The sequence below is a fragment of the Coregonus lavaretus genome (assembly GCF_964263955.1).
Source record: "Coregonus lavaretus genome assembly, chromosome: 29".
NCBI classification, from domain to species: Eukaryota; Metazoa; Chordata; class Actinopteri; order Salmoniformes; family Salmonidae; genus Coregonus; species Coregonus lavaretus.
The window spans coordinates 14,717,720-14,736,308 of record NC_140016.1 but is presented as its reverse complement, the minus strand read 5'-3'; the positions used below and the strand labels follow the sequence as shown (position 1 = coordinate 14,736,308).

At 45.8% G+C, this 18,589-nt stretch overlaps 1 protein-coding gene across 1 annotated transcript in view; it reads left to right on the top strand.

Annotated features, from left to right (window-relative positions):
- LOC311105095 (protein FAM13B-like) overlaps nt 1-18,589 on the top strand; it is an 85,642-nt gene that overhangs the window by 53,766 nt on the left and 13,287 nt on the right. Inside the window, exons 8-13 of the mRNA XM_084147096.1 lie at nt 6,527-6,619; nt 6,881-7,034; nt 8,022-8,131; nt 8,737-8,788; nt 8,863-8,986; nt 9,267-9,332. Of these exons, the coding sequence (XP_084003222.1) occupies nt 6,527-6,619; nt 6,881-7,034; nt 8,022-8,131; nt 8,737-8,788; nt 8,863-8,986; nt 9,267-9,332 (599 nt within the window). The remainder of the gene's footprint in view (nt 1-6,526; nt 6,620-6,880; nt 7,035-8,021; nt 8,132-8,736; nt 8,789-8,862; nt 8,987-9,266; nt 9,333-18,589) is intronic.

Below are 18,589 nucleotides of genomic sequence, written 5' to 3'. Positions count from 1 at the left end.
TGGCCGTGTGTTTTGGGTCATTGTCATGCTGGAATACCCATCCACGACCCATTTTCAATGCCCTGGCTGATTTGACGGTACATGGCCACGTCCACCGTCCCTTTGATGCGGTGACTATGGTAAAATGCAAATGAATTACTTAAAAATCATACAATGTGATTTTCTGGATTTTTGTTTTAGATTCCGGCTCTCACAGTTGAAGTGTACCTATGATAAAAATTACAGACCTCTACATGCTTTGTAAGTAGGAAAACCTGCAAAATCGGCAGTGTATCAAATACTTGTTCTCCCCACTGTATATACTTATTATGGACACAGAATGCTTTACATTAGTTATCTTGTTGTTATTAGTTGTTTTGTTGTTATTTGTTATCTTGTTGTTATTAGTTGTTAGTTGTTATTAGTCCCAACCTTCAGCTCCATTCAACCCCTCCCATCTACAGTTGAAGTCGGAAGTTTACATACACCTTAGCCAAATACATTTAAACTCAGTTTTTCACAATTCCTGACATTTAATCCTAGTAAAAATTCCCTGTTTTAGGTCAGTTAGCATCATCACTTTATTTTAAGAATGTGAAATGTCAGAATAATAGTAGCGAGAATGATTTATTTCAGCTTTTATTTATTTCATCACATTCCCAGTGGGTCAGAAGTTTATATACACTCAATTAGTATTTGGTAGCATTGCCTTTAAATTGTTTAACTTGGGTCAAACGTTTCGGGTAGCCTTCCACAAGCTTCCCACAGAGCTGGTGTGAGTCAGGTTTGTAAGCCTCCTTGCACGCACACGCTTTTTCAGTTCTGCCCACAAATGTTCTATAGGATTGAGGTCAGGGCTTTGTGATGGCCACTCCAATACCTTGACTTTGTTGTCCTTAAGCCATTTTGCCACAACTTTGGAAGTATGCTTGGGGTCATTGTCCATTTGGAAGACCCATTTGCGACCAAGCTTTAACTTCCTGACTGATGTCTTGAGATGTTGCTTCAATATATCCACATAATTGTCCCTTCTCATGATGCCATCTATTTTGTGAAGTGCACCAATCCTTCCTGCAGCAAAGCACCCCCACAGCATGATGCTGCCACCCCCGTGCTTCACGGTTGGGATGGTGTTCTTCGGCTTGCAAGCCTTCCCCTTTTTCCTCCAAACATAACGATGGTCATTATGGCCAAACACTTCTATTTTTGTTTCATCAGACCAGAGGACATTTCTCCAAAAAGTAAGATCTTTGTCCCCATGTGCAGTTGCAAACTGTAGTCTGGCTTTTTTATGGTGGTTTTGGAGCAGTGGCTTCTTCCTTGCTGAGCGGCCTTTCAGGTTATGTCGATATAGGACTCGTTTTACTGTGAATATAGATACTCTTGTACCTGTTTCCTCCAGCATCTTCACAAGGTCCTTTGCTGCTGTTCTGGGATTGATTTGCACTTTTTGCACCAAAGTACGTTAATCTCTAGGAGACAGAATGCGTCTCCTTCCTCAGCGTTATGACGGCTGCGTGTTCCCATGGTGTTTATACTTGCGTATTATTGTTTGTACAGATGAACGTGGTACTTTCAGGCGTTTGGAAATTGCTCCCAAGGATGAACCAGACTTGTGGAGGTCTCCAATTTTTTTTCTGAGGTCTTGGCTGATTTCCTTTGATTTTCCCATGATGTCAAGCAAAGATGCACTGAGTTTGAAGGTAGGCCTTGAAATACATCCACAGGTACACCTCCAATTGACTCAAATGATGTCGATTAGCCTATCAGAAGCTTCTAATGCCATGACATCATTTTCTGGAATTTTCCAAGCTGTTTAAAGGCACAGTCAACTTAGTATATGTAAACTTCTGACCCACTGGAATTGTGATACAGTGAATTATAAGTGAAATAATCTGTCTGTGAACAATTGTTGGAAAAATTACTTGTGTCATGCACAAAGTAGATGTCCTAACCGATTTGCCAAAACTATAGTTTCTTAACAAGAAATTTGTGGAGTGGTTGAAAAACGAGTGTTAATGACTCCAACCTAAGTGTATGTAAACTTCCGACTTCAACTGTATCTCCTAACACCATCCATATTGGATTTCTATTTACCATATATTTTTCAACTGTACTGTGATGTTTCACAAATGTTCTGAACTCTTCTATTCTCATTGTTTCTACAAATTGTAAATTGAAAATAAACATTTTTGGTAAAAGTATTATATTATTGATCGATTGACTACCACTTGGAGCCCTTTTCCCTGTGATCAGGACGTCAGGTCAGCAATCTACTTTGTCAAAGAGCTATGTGGCAGATTATATGGCAGTCCTCCTTACCCAAATCACTTTGGCAAAGCTGGCACGGTTATATCACCTCATTACGTTAGCCGAATGCATGAGGCGCTCCAAGGCTTTCTAAAGCTGGTAAAGCTTTTTGTCTTTGACTCCAAAAACCTTGGCTGGTGTTCTGTCTAGTCACACATGCTGATTTCTCCACAGTCTGGGAAACAGGCCTGATGAGAGGGAGTCTGATCTGATTCAGAACAAGTAGTAGGATGATCCAGAGTGGGAGATGCAGTAACAGATCTCTCTGTGCTGTGCTCTCTGGCCTGTGTCTGGCCACATCCAACAGTGCTCTTTGTTTCCCAAGCAGAGAGAGAAGGTTCTACTTACAGAACAACGCTGACTGCAGAATAAGGACTACCTTGGGAGTCAGTGAGATGGAATGGTGCTGGTTATGTCATCTGAACTCAGTAGACCAGTATTCAACTCTACTCTCTCTTTCTCTCTTGAGCCATACTGGCTGCGTCGCTGGCCAAAGTCCAAACGAAGGCATCAATGTCTAGGTGTGCTGGAAGTTTTACTTAACACTTTTCACGGGGCCTGGAGTAGTTACATGTATGTTTAACTTAACTGTCAGAAGGGGAGGTGTGGTGGTGGGCGGCTGGGTGTCTTGCCTGTGTAGTCTCTGACAGCCTGTGGCTTCAGTGTTTGATGCCTCTTACTGCACAGTCAGTGCGGAATCCGAGCGCTGCTTTCTTCTCAGTAAACAAGAGGGGAGAGGGAGGGAGGAGAGGAGGTTAATAATTAAGGTGTTATTGGAGATATTTGAGCAGCTGGGCAGAGACTGAGGTGAGAACCAAAGGGATATATATTTAACACTAGAGAGAGAGAGCACTCTGAATCCTATTGGCATATGGAGGTCCTGTTGGCTATGAAAAGTGATACTGGAGATGGAGATGAACCTCTCTAATATTCTGTGGTGAGTCAGAGTCTCTACTGTCAGTGGTTTCACAGCTCCAGCCTAAGGCCAGTAGGATAGGCTAGGACAGAGCAGGATAGGATAGGACAGGGCAGGATAGGATAGGCTAGGATAGGGCAGGCTAAGATAGGATGGGGCAGGATAGGATAGGATAGGATGGGATAGGATAGGATAGGATGGGGCAGGATAGGATAGGATGGGATAGGCTAGGCTAGGATGGGGCAGGATAGGATAAGCTAGGATGGGACAGGACAGGACAGGGCAGGCTAGGATAGGATGGGGCAGGCTAGGATAGGATAGGCTAGGATGGGGCAGGATAGGATAAGCTAGGATGGGACAGGATAGGGCAGGCTAGGATAGGATGGGGCAGGATAGGATAGGCTAGGATAGGGCAGGACAGGACAGGGCAGGCTAGGATAGGATGGGGCAGGATAGGATAGGATGGGACAGGATAGGATAGGATGGGGCAGGATAGGATAGGATGGGGCAGGATAGGATAGGATGGGGCAGGATAGGATAGGATGGGGCAGGATAGGGCAGGCTAGGATAGGATGGGGCAGGATAGGATGGGGCTTGGCAGGCTGTCTCTAGGCAGCTAGGCCACCTCCCATGTGTTAGCTGGTCAATAGATAGAATGGTTCTTACTATACACTGATGGATGGAGCTATTGACAGGTACAGTAACACCATTCTACTGTTAACCTTTGTGCCTGTTTGTTTGTTTGATTGGATTGCTTGAGGAGGTGACCCAGCCTGTCAATATCAACCTTTAGTGCCCCTTTAGTTGCCCCCCAAACGGAAACTCTGGCTAAACCCGACACGGGCGCTAACAGTGGCGGGATAACCAGCAGGGTCAGGGTGTTATGTAAGCACAGATTCCTGGCATGCAACACTTTGTTTATGAGCCGGGAGGGCGCATACTGCTGAATCTGCCTGATGAGCAGGGAGGCAGGCGGCGTCCCACATCAGTGGAAGGGACCCTGTATTTGTGTGGCAGCAGGAAGGGCTTACTATGTACAGTAAAAGGCCTCTGCCTGCCCGCCTGTCCTGTGTGCCTGCCCTCTGCCCACCCTTGGTGGCTCCTGGGAGTGGTGATTGAGAGGAGTGAAATGAATGACATAAGGAAAGGACATGCATGTGTGCGTGCTCTCATGAAGTGCTCTCATGCAGTGCTCTCATGCAGTGCTCTCCAGAGGTGTGATAACTGTTGATACCTGGTCCTCTGGATGTACTTCCCTCTCTAGGCTGAGTTGTTTTCATGACGTGCCCAGATTAGGAAATACCTGTTGGGTTACTTATATTTACATTTTATTCATTTAGCAGACGCTCCACTGCACTGAGTTTCCACTGGAGCTCACACACACACAGGGCTGGCACAATACCGTATAAACGTGTAACCGACGGTTATGGATGAAGACCGTCATGAAAACAAATGTAATACAGTGAGCCAAATGTTTTGTTGTGTCTTGGAGCTCTCAACTTGATTGGAGTCCACCTGTGGTAAATTCAATTGATTGGACATGATTTGGAAAGGCACACAACTGTCTATATAAGGTCCCACAGTTGACAGTGCATGTCAGAGCAAAAACCAAGCCATGAGGTCGAAGGAATTGTCCATAGAGCTCCGAGACAGGATTGTGTCGAGGCACAGATCTGGGGAAGGGTACCAAAACATTTCTGCAGCATTGAAGGTCCCCAAGAACACAGTGACCTCCATCATTCTTAAATGGAAAAAGTTTGGGGCCACCAAGACTTTTCCTAGAACTGGCCGCCCGGCCAAACTGGACAATTGGGAGAGAAGGGCATTGGTCAGGGAGGTGACCAAGAACCCGATGGTCACTCTGACAGAGCTCCAGAGTTCCTCTGTGGAGATGGGAGAACCTTCCAGAAGGACAACCATCTCTGCAGCACTCCACCAATCAGGCCTTTATGGTAGAGTGCCCAGACGGAGGCTACTCCTCAGTAAAAGGCACGTGACAGCCCGCTTGGAGTTTGCCAAAAGGCACCTAAAGGACTCTCGGACCATGAGAAACAAAATTCTCTAGTCTGGTGAAACCAAGATTGAACTCTTGGCCTGAATGCCAAGTGTCACGTCTGGAGGAAACATGGCACCATCCGTACAGTGAAACATGGTGGTGGTAGCATCATACTGTGAGATGTTTTTTCTGGGGCAGGGACGTAGAGACTTGTCAGGATCGAGGGAAAGCTGAACGGAGAAAAGTACAGAGATCCTCGATGAAAACCTGCTCCAGTGCACTCAGGACCTCAGACTGGGGCGACGGTTCACCTTCCAACAGAACAACGACCCTAAGCACACAGCCAAGACAACGCAGGAGTGGCTTTGGGACAAGTCTCTGAATGTCCTTGAGTGGCCCGGACTTGAACCCGATCGAACATCTCTGGAGAGACCTGAAAAAAGCTGTGCAGCGATGCTCCACATCCTACCTGACAGAGCTTGAGAGGATCTGCAGAGAAGAATGGGAGAAACTCCCCAAGTACAGGTGTGCCAAGCTTGTAGCGTCATACCCAAGAAGACTCGAGGCTGTAATCGCTGCCAAAGGTGCTTCAACAAGGTACTGAGTAAAGGGTCTGAATACTTATGTAAATGTTATATATATCTTTTTTTTTTTCTTTTTTTTTTTTACTAACATTTCTAAAAACCTGTTTTTGCTTTGTCATTATGGGCTATTGTGTGTAGATTGATTGAGGGGGGGGAACTATTTCATCAATTTTAGGATAAGGCTGTAACGTAACAAAATGTGGAAAAAGTCAAGGGGTCTGAATACTTTCTGAATGCACTGTACATGCATATCTATTGGCTATCCTGGAGAGCTCAACCAATGATGTACTTGCATATCTATTGGCTATCCTGGAGAGCTCAACCAATGATGTACATGCATATCTATTGGGCTCAACATACCACACATTGGTGACCAGGTCTCTACACAGTCTTGTAATTGGGCTCTTGCCAGGAGCTGCTTTGGCTTGACCAACCACTTGTCTCCTCATAGATGGCTATGCTAAAGCTAACCCTTTATCCCTGTATTCACACTTCTGAAGCCAGGAATAAAGCAGAGTTCAGTACAGCTTAATGAGCAGGGAGTTTGGTGCTTAGTTCAGATAGTGCTGCATTATATATCACAGGACTTTTCCCTGGTTGACTTTAATAAACCTGCCAAAGAGCAGGAAATGTGTCGCAGACCGTTTCAACTCAGCTGCTAATGCTCCTGATTAGATGGATTCAGAGGGTTAGTACTGTGGCAACAGAAGTTAATAATTTGGGCTTGTGTTGTTTCTGCAGCATTATAAAGAGGACCATCCGTGCAACGGTGGGACAGCACTTCTTTTACCTCAAGAGCTCCATCAACCATGAGATCATCTATGAGAGCCAAGGGTGAGCAGTGTACACACACACACACGTACACACACACACACACTTACATGTACTCACAAAACATTGCACTATTTCGACACGTACAGAACGACATGTATCCAAACATGCCCACTTATAGCCAGTCACTCTAACACGCATTCCCCTGTCACCCTGTTCACCCATACTGTAGATTCTGAACAGTTACCACAGCTGACAGCCAGCAATGCTGATTGTTGCTCCATGAGGGTTTATTGTGGCTAATGATTTGTTTGGTCCCCACAGGGTGGGCCCCAGTGAGAGGCCAGTGGCAGGGCCGGGGCCATGCGAGGGCCATGTAGAAGAGGGCCTGTGTGAGAGTGAGGAGGGCCCAACAAGCAGTCCCCTGTCAGCCCCAGAGACAGAACAGCACTCAGAGCACAGCCCTGAGGACCAACAGGTCAGTCATACTGTAGAGTCACACACACCGCAGACACACCGCAGACAAACAACTCCACATGCTCTGGCCGTCAGAAAAATATTTAATGTTTACCATACCGAGCCCTGTCGCTATCGATTCATTACAAGGTTGATGCTTGTTGCTATCAGCATGGCCTTTTGTGTGGCCCATAACAAAGATGTCATTCTCCTAGGAGGGCCGGGGTGCTGGGAGACGAGGAGGTTTGTCAGATACATACACTGTTCTGTTCTCCCCGAGCACAGCCAGTCCTGCCTGGCAATCACCATCACGCACTCTAGATAACTGCCAATTCAATTTAGATATCCGACACAGAATCAGATTTAGCCTATATAGCATAAGATGATGGCATGTCATGGATTTGGGGGGAGACATCTGAAGAAATCTTTGTAGGTGACTAGTGTCTTCTGACATGGCAGATCATTGGTCCATCAGTGTTCCTGGGCACCATTTTAACTCTCCTGGCTAGTGGCCTTGGATAGAGGCTGGGTGAACCCAAGATAAAATGGCAGCTAGTTTCTGCTGACGTCTGCCCAACTTCTCCCTCTTTCCTCCACCACCACAGAGCTGGCTGCTGGCTGGGCTCCACAGCTCCTCAGCCCAGAGGTGGGACCCTCTCCATGAATTGGGTCACCCTCTTTAAATAGTCTGCCTGCACCCAAAGAATAACCGCAACACCTGTTCAGACCACAGACAATCCTCCCCTCTCCATACATGTATACATACAGGGCCATCTTCACCCACTTACTAGAAAGGAAAGGAGGCCACCTTCCAGGAATTCAAGCTATAACATCTCATCAATATAACCTCACAGTTTGCTGTTAATGGTGCCTCCATTTGACAGAGAGCCTACATGTTGGGCTGTGCTTAAGGGTACTAATTGGCAAGTGGCTACTCTTCAATGTGTTGTGTGTGTAAGAAATTAGGGCAGTCTAATACTTGAGATGTTGTTTCTATGTTTTCTCCCAGGAGGTCCAGGATTGTGACTCTCACAACGCCACCCTGGAAGAGAGTTCTGGAATAGACCTGGACGCCGCCGAGGCTCTCATAGACGCAGAGAACAATATCAACACGGCCAGGTTGGCTTTGAAGCATTTCATTGTTTTGTTAAAATCCACAATTACCTCAACGGCTTAAAACGCCAAGGCTTTGCTGTCTACTTTACTTCCTGCCTTCCCAGAGAAGGCTGATGGCTGGTATTCAATCAAACAAGTTGTATGCTAATCTGGACTTGGGGGCTTTGTGTGAGTGTTTTGTTTTAGTTATTACATAGAACACAAACAGCCCTAACGTGGTTTGGGAAAGACTGATGTGATGTGAGCCATCTTCGGTGACTAGATTGGAGGGAGGGAGGCATTCTTCTGTAAATAGCCCGAGACATGAGACTGTCATGTTGTCTGTCTGGTGCTGTGGAGTGGAGGACACTTGACACATCATGTCGGCGTCATCCTCCCTCCGCTCCTCATTGGGCTCAACATAAAGCAAGCATACACACACGCCTGTCCATGACTGTTGTCGTCAGTTATAGTCAGCTGATCAACGGTCACTATAATACATTGTGCATAACGGTGAAAATAGATTAAAACATTTAAAAAACATTAAAATCTCCAATGAGGTCAACCATCATACATGCCTCTGTAGTTCAAATGGACCATTATTCACGTGTCTCTCTCTCTTGTTGCAGGCGAGAAAACCAAGCCTGTGGGAAGATGGACCAGGCTGATCTCATCACCTGTGTAAGTGTCTGTGACAATGCCTTCTTCAGGACTAGGGTCTACTGTACGCTGTTTAACCCTCTCTCTCCATCCAGGACTCTGATGTGTGTGAGTGTGACCAGAATGCCAACACAGACGCCAAGGGATACCCCTCTCACCCTGCCAGCTGCCCCAGCTCCCACCAACCCCACCGCATCTTCCCCCACAGCCAGTGGGAAGGTAACCTTCTCTCCATGGTTGTTTTGTGCTTAATACACAATGTTCCCAAGGGGACAGTTAGGATAGTGATGGGGTGAAGTTAGTGGAGACTAACCAAATTCATTTCCAAGTAAAATGGATGCAAGTGATTAATTAATTATGGGTTGTGCTTGCTAGCTAGGTATGAAAGTGCCTTAGAAAGTATCTTAGAATGCTTGCTCAAGCTGGTTGCCTGAAACCTCAGCTCACGGCGGTGTTCTCTGCTATCTCTCTCCCCTCTCCCTCCTCCCTACTCCATCAGCACCATCCCCAAACCATCTCCCCCTCATAGACTTCACATGTATGCACCTGCAGGGGAGAGGCCATGGTAAGTAGGAGCTCTCCATCCATCCATCCTTCCTCCACTTCATCCCTCATCATCCCTCTCTTTACTAATCCAGACCTTGTTGGACCGGGTCCCAGTCAGTGAGACTAATCCAGACCTTGTTGGACCGGGTCCCTGTCAGTGAGACTAATCCAGAGATCTTTGTCCTTCCACACTCGCTCTCTTGCTCTCTCTCTCTCTCTATATTTGTCTCTCTGTGTCTCTCTCTGTCTCCTCTCTCTCTCTCCCTCTGTCTCTATCTCTCGCTGTCTCTCTCAATTGAATTCAATTCAAGGGGCTTTATTGGCATGGGAAACATATGTTTACATTGCCAAAGCAAGTGAAATGGATAAACAAAAGTGAAATAAACAATAAAAAGTTAACAGTAAACATTACACTCACACAAGTTGCTGCTGTGATGGCACACTGTGGTATTTCACCAAATAGATATGGGAGTTTATCAAAATTGGATTTGTTTTCGAATTCTTTGTGGGTCTTTGTAATCTGAGGGAAATATGTGTCTCTAATATGGTCACACATTTGGCAGGAGGTTAGGAAGTGCAGCTCAGTTTCTACCTCATTTTGTGGGCAGTGTGCACATAGCCTGTCTTCTCTTGAGAGCCAGGTCTGCCTACGGCGACCTTCCTCAATAGCAAGGCTATGCTCACTGAGTCTGTACATAGTCAACGCTTTCCTTAATTTTGGGTCAGTCACAGTGTTCAGGTATTCTGCCACGGTGTACTCTCTGTTTAGGGCCAAATAGTATTCTAGTTTACACTGTTTTTTCGTTAATTCTTTCCAATTCTCTTTATGTTTTCTCATGATTTGGTTGGATCTAATTGTGTTGCTGTCCTGGGGCTCTGTGTGGTCTGTTTGTGTTTGTGAACAGAGCCCCAGGACCAGCTTGCTTAGGGGACTCTTCTCCAGGTTAATCTCTCTGTAGCTGATGGCTTTGTTATGGAAGGTTTGGGAATCGCTTCCTTTTAGGTGGTTGTAGAATTTAACGGCTCTTTTCTGGATTTTGATAATTAGCGGGTATTGGCCTAATTCTGCTCTGCATGCAGAGTCTCAATTTGGTGTTTGTCCCATTTAGTTAATTATTGGTTGGTGAGCGGACCCCAGACCTCACAACCATAAAGGGCAATGGGTTCTATAACTGATTCAAGTATTTTTAACCAGATCCTAATTGGTATGTCAAATTTTATGTTCCTTTTGATGGCATAGAAGGCCCTTCTTGCCTTGTCTCTCAGATCATTCAAAGCTTTGTGGAAGTTACCTGTGGCGCTGATGTTTAGTCTGAGGTATAGGTTTTTGTGTGCTCTAGGGCAACGGTGTCTAGATGGAATTCATATTTGTGGTCTTGGCAACTGGACCTTTTTTGGAACACCATTATTTTTGTCTTACTGAGATTTACTGTCAGGGCCCAGGTCTGACAGAATCTGTGCAGAAGATCTAGGTGCTGCTGTAGGCCCTCCTTCTCAAATCAACTCAAATCAAATCAAATTGTATTGGCCACATGTGCCGCATACAACAGGTGCAGACATTACAGTGAAATGCTTACTTACAGCCCTTAACCAACAGTGCATTTATTTTAAATAAAAAAGTAGAACAAAACAACAAAATAGTGTTGAGAAAAATAGAGCAGAAGTAAAATACAATAACAGTAGGGAGGCTATATATACAGGGGGGTACCGGTGCAGAGTCAATGTGCGGGGGCACTGGCTAGTTGAGGTAGTTGAAGTAATATGTACATGTGGGTAGAGTTAAAGTGACTATGCATAAATAATTAACAGAGTAGCAGCAGCGTAAAAAGATGGGGTGGGGGGGGCAGTGCAAATAGTCCAGGTAGCCATGATTAGCTCTTCAGGAGTCTTATGGCTTGGGGGTAGAAGCTGTTGAGAAGTCTTTTGGACCTAGACTTGGCACTCCGGTACCGCTTGCCGTGCGGTAGCAGAGAGAACAGTCTATGACTAGGGTGGCTGGAGTCTTTGACAATTTTGAGGGCCTTCCTCTGACACCGCCTGGTATAGAGGTCCTGGATGGCAGGAATGCCCCAGTGATGTACTGGGCCGTACGCACTACCCTCTGTAGTGCCTTGCGGTCGGAGGCCAAGCAGTTGCCATACCAGGCGGTGATGCAACCAGTCAGGATGCTCTCGATGGTGCAGCTGTAGAATTTTTTGACGATCTGAGGACCCAAGCCAAATCTTTTCAGTCTCCTGAGGGGGAATAGGCTTCACGACTGTCTTGGTGTGTTTGGACCATGATAGTTCGTTGGTGATGTGGACACCAAGGAACTTGAAGCACTCAACCTGTTCCACTACAGCCCCGTCGATGAGAATGGGGGCGTGCGCAGTCCTCTTTTTTTTTTTCCTGTAGTCCACAATCATCTCCTTTGTCTTGGTCACATTGAGGGAGAGGTTGTTATCCTGGCACCACACGGCCAGGTCTCTGACCTCCTCCCTATAGGCTGTCTCATCGTTGTCGGTGATCAGGCCTACCACTGTTGTGTCGTCGGCAAACTTAATGATGGTGTTGGAGTCGTGCCTGGCCATGCAGTCATGGGTGAACAGGGAGTACAGGAGGGGACTGAGCACGCACCCCTGAGGGGCCCCCGTGTTGAGGATCAGTGTGGCAGATGTGTTGTTACCTACCCTTACCACCTGGGGGTGGCCCGTTAGGAAGTCCAGGATCCAGTTGCAGAGGGAGGTGTTTAGTCCCAGGATCCTTAGCTTAGTGATGAGCTTTGAGGGCACTATGGTGTTGAATGCTGAGCTGTAGTCAATGAATAGCATTCTCACGTAGGTGTTCTTCTTGTCCAGGTGGGAAAGGGCAGTGTGGAGTGTAATAGAGATTGCATCATCTGTGGATCTGTTGTGGCGGTATGCAAATTGGAGTGGGTCTAGGGTTTCTGGGATAGCCTTTCAAAGCACTTCATGGCTATAGACGTCAGTGCTATGGTTCGGTAGTCATTTAGGCAGGTTATCTTAGAGTCCTTGGGCACGGGGACTATGGTGGTCTGCTTGAAACATGTTGGTATTACAGACTCAGTCAGGGACATGTTGAAAATGTAAGTGAAGACACTTGCCAGTTGGTCAGCACATGCTCGGAGTACACGTCCTGGTAATCCGTCTGGCCCTGCGGCCTTGTGAATGTTGACCTGCTTAAAAGTCTTACTCACATCGGCTATGGAGAGCGTGATCACATAGTCATCCGGAACAGCTAGTGCTCTCATGCATGCTTCAGTGTTGCTTGCCTCGAAGCGAGCATAGAAGTGGTTTAGCTCGTCTGGAAGTCTTGTGTCACTGAGCAGCTCGCGGCTGTGCTTCCCTTTGTAGTCTGTAATAGTTTTCAAGCCCTGCCACATCCGACGAGCGTCAGAGCCGGTGTAGTACGATTCAATCTTAGTCCTGTATTGACTCTTTGCCTGTTGATGGTTCGTCGGAGGGCATAGCGGGATTTCTTATAAGCGTCCGGGTTAGAGTCCCGCTCCTTGAAAGCGGCAGCTCTACCCTTTAGCTCAGTGCGGATGTTTCCTGTAATCCATGGCTTCTGGTTGGGGTATGTACGTACGGTCACTGTGGGGACGACATCATCGATGCACTTATTGATGAAGCCAGTGACTGATGTGGTGTACTCCTCAATGCTGTCTGAAGAATTCCGGAACATGTTCCAGTCTGTGCTAGCAAAACAGTCCTGTAGCTTAGCATCTGCGTCATCTGACCACTTTTTTTATTAACCGAGTCACTGGTGCTTCCTTCTTTAGTTTTTGCTTATAAGCAGGAATCAGGAGGATAGAGTTATGGGCAGATTTGCCAAATGGAGGGTGAGGGAGAGCTTTGTATGCGTCTCTGTGTGTGGAGTAAAGGTGGTCTAGAGTTTTTTTTTTTTTTTCTCTGGTTGCACATTTAACATGTTGGTAGAAATTAGGTAGAACGGATTTAAGTTTCCCTGCATTAAAGTCCCCGGCCACTAGGAGCGCTGCCTCTGGATGAGCGTTTTCCTGTTGACTTATGGCCTTATACAGCTCATTCAGTGCAATCTTAATGGCAGCATTGGTTTGTGGTGGTAAATAGACAGCTATGAAAAATATAGATGAAAACTCTCTTGGTAAATAGTGTGGTCTACAGCTTATCATAAGATACTCTACCTCAGGCGAGCAAAACCTCGAGACTTCCTTAGTATTTGATTTTGTGCACCAGCTGTTGTTTACAAATATACACAGACCGCCACCCCTTGTCTTACCGGAGTCAGCCTTTCTATCCTGCCGATGTAGCGTATAGCCCGCTAGCTGTATGTTGTCCATGTCGTCGTTCAGCCCCGACTCGGTGAAACATAAGATATTACAGTTTTTAATGTCCCGTTGGTAGGATAACCGTAATCTTAGGTCATCCAATTTATTCCCAAATGATTGAAGATTGGCTAATAGGATTGATGGGAGCGGCAGTTTACTCGCTTGCCGCCGGATCCTTACAAGGCACCCCGACCTACGTCCACGATATCTCCGTCTCTTCCTCATGTGAATGACGGGGATTTGGGCCTTGTCAGGTGTCTGTAGGATATCCTTCGCTGCCGCCTCGTTGAAGAAAATATATTTGTCCAATACGAGGTGAGTAATCGCTGTCCTGATATCCAGAAGCTCTTTTTGGTTATAAGAGACGATGGCAGAAACATTATGTACAAAATAAATTACAAATAACGCGGAAAAACATACATAATAGTACAATCTGTAAAACGGCAGCCATCTTCTCCGGCGCCATTATACTTGGTTGGGGACAGAAGCACCAGATCATCAGCAAACATTAGACATTTGACTTCAGATTCTAGTAGGGTGAGGCCGGGTGCTGCTGTCTGTTCTAGTGCCCTCGCCAATTCGTTGATATATATGTTGAAGAGGGTGGGGCTTAAGCTGCATCCCTGTCTCACCCCATGGCCCTGTGGAAAGAAATGTGTGTTTTTTGCTCATTTTAACCGTGCACCGTTGTTTGTGTACATGAATTTTATAACGTCGTATGTTTTTCCCCCAAAACCACTTTCCATCAATTTGTATAGCAGACCCTCATGCCAAATTGAGTCAAAAGCTTTTTTGAAGTCAAGAAAGCATGAGAAGACTTTGCCTTTGTTCTGTTTGTTTGTCAATTAGGGTGTGCAGGGTAGTGTGAATACGTGGTCTGTCGTACAGTAATTTGGTAAAAAGCCAATTTGACATTTGCTCAGTACATTGTTTTCACTGAGGGAATGTACAAGTCTGCTGTTAATGATAATGAATTTTCCCAAGGTTGCTGTTGACGCATATCACACGGTAGTTATTGGGGTCAAATTTGTCTCCACTTTTGTGGATTAGGGTTATCGGTCCTTGGTTCCAAATATTGGGGAAAATGCCAGAGCTGAGGATGATGTTAAAGAGTTTAAGTATAGCCAATTGGAATTTGTGGTCTGTATATTTTATCATTTCATGTAGGATACCATCAACACCACAGGCCTTTTTGGGTTGGAGGGTTTGTATTTTGTCCTGTAGTTCATTCAATGTAATTGGAGAATCCAGTGGGTTCTGGTAGTCTTTAATAGCTGATTCTACGATTTGTAATTGATCACGTATATGTTTTTGCTGTTTATTCTTTGTTATAGAGCCAAAAAGATTGGAGAAGTGGTTTATCCACACATCTCCATTTTAGAACTCTTTGTGTTTGTTTAGTGTTTTCCAATTTTCCCAGAAGTGGTTAGAGTCTATGGACTCTTCAATTACATTGAGCTGATTTCTGACGTGCTGTTCCTTATTTTTCCGTAGTGTATATCTGTAGACTCAGGTTTTCTGGGTCTCTATATTTTTGGCGGGATAGGTTTCTCAATTTCTTTCTTAGGTTTTTGCATTCTTCATCAAACCATTTGTCATTGTTGTTAATTTTCTTAGGTTGTCTGCTTGAAATGTTTAGATTTGATAGGGAAGCTGAAAGGTCAAATATACTGTTTAGGCTTTCTACTGCCAAGTTTACACCTTCACTATTACAGTGAAATGTTTTGTCCATGAAGTTGTCTAAATGGGATTGAATGTTTTGTTGCCAAATTGTTTTTTGGTAGGTTTCCACGCTACTTTCCTTCCATCTATAGCATTTCTTATTATTGTGCAGTTCCTTTGGCTTTGATGCCTCATGATTGAGTACTGCTCTGTTCAGGTAGACTGTGATTTTGCTGTGGTCTGATAGGGGTGTTAGTGGGCTGACTGTGAACGCTCTGAGAGACTCTGGGTTGAGGTCAGTGATGAAGTAATCTACAGTACTACTGCCAAGGGATGAGCTGTAGTTGTACCTACCATAGGAGTCTCCTCGAAGCCTACCATTGACTATATACATACCCAGCGTGCGACAGAGCTGCAGGAGTTGTGACCCATTTTTGTTGGTTGTTTTGTCATAGTTGTGTCTAGGGGGGCATATTTGGGAGGGAATACTGTCACCTCCAGGTAGGTGTTTGTCCCCCTGTGTACTGAGAGTTCAGGTTCTTGTCCAGTTCTGGCTTTTAGGTCAACACAGACTAGTACATGTCCCTGGGCCTGGAAATGGTTGATCTCGCCCTCTAGGATGGCGAAGCTGTCATTGTTAAAGTATGGGGATTCTATTGGGGTGATATACAGTGGGGAGAACAAGTATTTGATACACTACCGATTTTGCAGGTTTTCCTACTTACAAAGCGTGTAGAGATCTGTAATTTTTTATCATAGGTACACTTCAACTGTGAGAGACGGAATCTAAAACAAAAATCCAGAAAATCACATTGTATGATTTTTAAGTAATTCATTTGCATTTTATTGCATGACATAAGTATTTGATCACCTACCAACCAGTAAGAATTCCGGCTCTCACAGACCTGTTAGTTTTTCTTTAAGAAGCCCTCCTTTTCTCCACTCATTACCTGTATTAACTGCACCTGTTTGAACTCGTTACCTGTATAAAAGACACCTGTCCACACACTCAATCAAACAGACTCCAACCTCTCCACAATGGCCAAGACCAGAGAGCTGTGTAAGGACATCAGGGATAAAATTGTAGACCTGCACAAGGCTGGGATGAGCTACAGGACAATAGGCAAGCAGCTTGGTGAGAAGGCAACAACTGTTGGCGCAATTATTAGAAAATGGAAGAAGTTCAAGATGACGGTCAATCACCCTCGGTCTGGGGCTCCATGCAAGATCTCACCTCGTGGGGCATCAATGATCATGAGGAAGGTGAGGGATCAGCCCAGAACTACACGGCAGGACCTGGTCAATGACCTGAAGAGAGCTGGGACCACAGTCTCAAAGAAAACCATTAGTAACACACTACGCCGTCATGGATTAAAATCCTGCAGCGCATGCAAGGTCCCCCTGCTCAAGCCAGCGCATGTCCAGGCCTGTCTGAAGTTTGCCAATGACCATCTGGATGATCCAGAGGAGGAATGGGAGACGGTCATGTGGTCTGATGACACAAAAATAGAGCTTTTTGGTCTAAACTCCACTCGCCGTGTTTGGAGAAAGAAGAAGGATAAGTACAACCCCAAGAACACCATCCCAACCGTGAAGCATGGAGGTGGAAACATCATTCTTTGGGGATGCTTTTCTGCAAAGGGGACAGGACGACTGCACCGTATTGAGGGGAGGATGGATGGGGCCATGTATCGCGAGATCTTGGCCAACAACCTCCTTCCCTCAGTAAGAGCATTGAAGATGGGTCGTGGCTGGGTCTTCCAGCATGACAACGACCCAAAACACACAGCCAGGGCAACTAAGGAGTGGCTCCGTAAGAAGCATCTCAAGGTCCTGGAGTGGCCTAGCCAGTCTCCAGACCTGAACCCAATAGAAAATCTTTGGAGGGAGCTGAAAGTCCGTATTGCCCAGCGACAGCGCCGAAACCTGAAGGATCTGGAGAAGGTCTGTATGGAGGAGTGGGCCAAAATCCCTGCTGCAGTGTGTGCAAACCTGGTCAAGACCTACAGGAAACGTATGATCTCTGTAATTGCAAACAAAGATTTCTGTACCAAATATTAAGTTCTGCTTTTCTGATGTATCAAATACTTATGTCATGCAATAAAATGCAAGTGAATTACTTAAAAATCATACAATGTGATTTTCTGGATTTTTGTTTTAGATTCCGTCTCTCACAGTTGAAGTGTACCTATGATAAAAATTACAAACCGCTACATGCTTTGTAAGTAGGAAAACCTGCAAAATCGACAGTGTATCAAATACTTGTTCTCCCCACTGTAGGTAGCACACATGAGGACATTTTTCTATGTTGAGATCATTTCCTTATTAATTTCTAGCCAGATGTAAAATTTTCCTGTTTTGACTAATTTAATAGAGTGGGTTAGGTCAGCTCTATACCAAATTAGCATACCCCCTGAGTCTCTTCCCTGTTTCACACCTGGTAGTTTGGTGGATGGGACTACCAGCTCTCTGTAACCTAGAGGGCAACCAGTGGGTCCGTCTCCTCTATACCATGTTTCTTGTAGGATGACAATGTCTGTATTTCCAATTTCTTTGATGAAGTCTGGGTTTCTGCTCTTTAGGCCAAAGGCAGATGACCTCAGACCTTGTATATTCCAGGATGAGATAGTAAAAGCTTTGTGTTCCATAGTGTCTAGTGTTGTTTTCGTGTGGTTTAGGCCCGGACCATTACAGTAGGTGTGAGCGAAGCATGTTGACCATCTGATACATACCTCTTAGGTCGCAGGATGGGGCTTGGGGGGGTGCATTAGTGGGGGTTGGGCCTGTTGCTCTGCTCACGGCCTGGGCATATGTGCAGCTGTCATGTTGAGGTCCTTGCTGCAGGGGCGGGGGGCATGGGGGGGTGCAGAGGGGCATAGGTCTGATCTGGGGGGACCAAAATAGGGTGTGGCCAGGGTTTGTTTGGGGTGGTCTCTGCTGGTTGGGGTGTGGCTAGTGAAGCTGTGGTCTGGGTATAGGTCCTCTTGTCGTGGGTTCTCTCGGGAGGGGGTCTTGCGAGTCTGGGAGGGTGTCTCGCTTGTCTGGGCGGAGTGTCCGTTGCTCTGTTGCTGCTGTGTGAGGTGCTGGGGCTGCGGTTGAGTGTGACGTCCTTCAGGGTCCTGGCAAAAGTTTGGATTGCTGCCTTGTAGAGGTGGACCTGGTCGTAAAGGCTGTTCAAGTCCAGGGTGGAGTGGTGGGCCAGGTAGACATTAGGTTTTGAGGCATAGTCCTGGGAAATGCTTGCGTTCACCCGTTGTATGGTGGCAAGGTGAATGTATTTTCGTGGTAGCAGGGTGGAGATAACC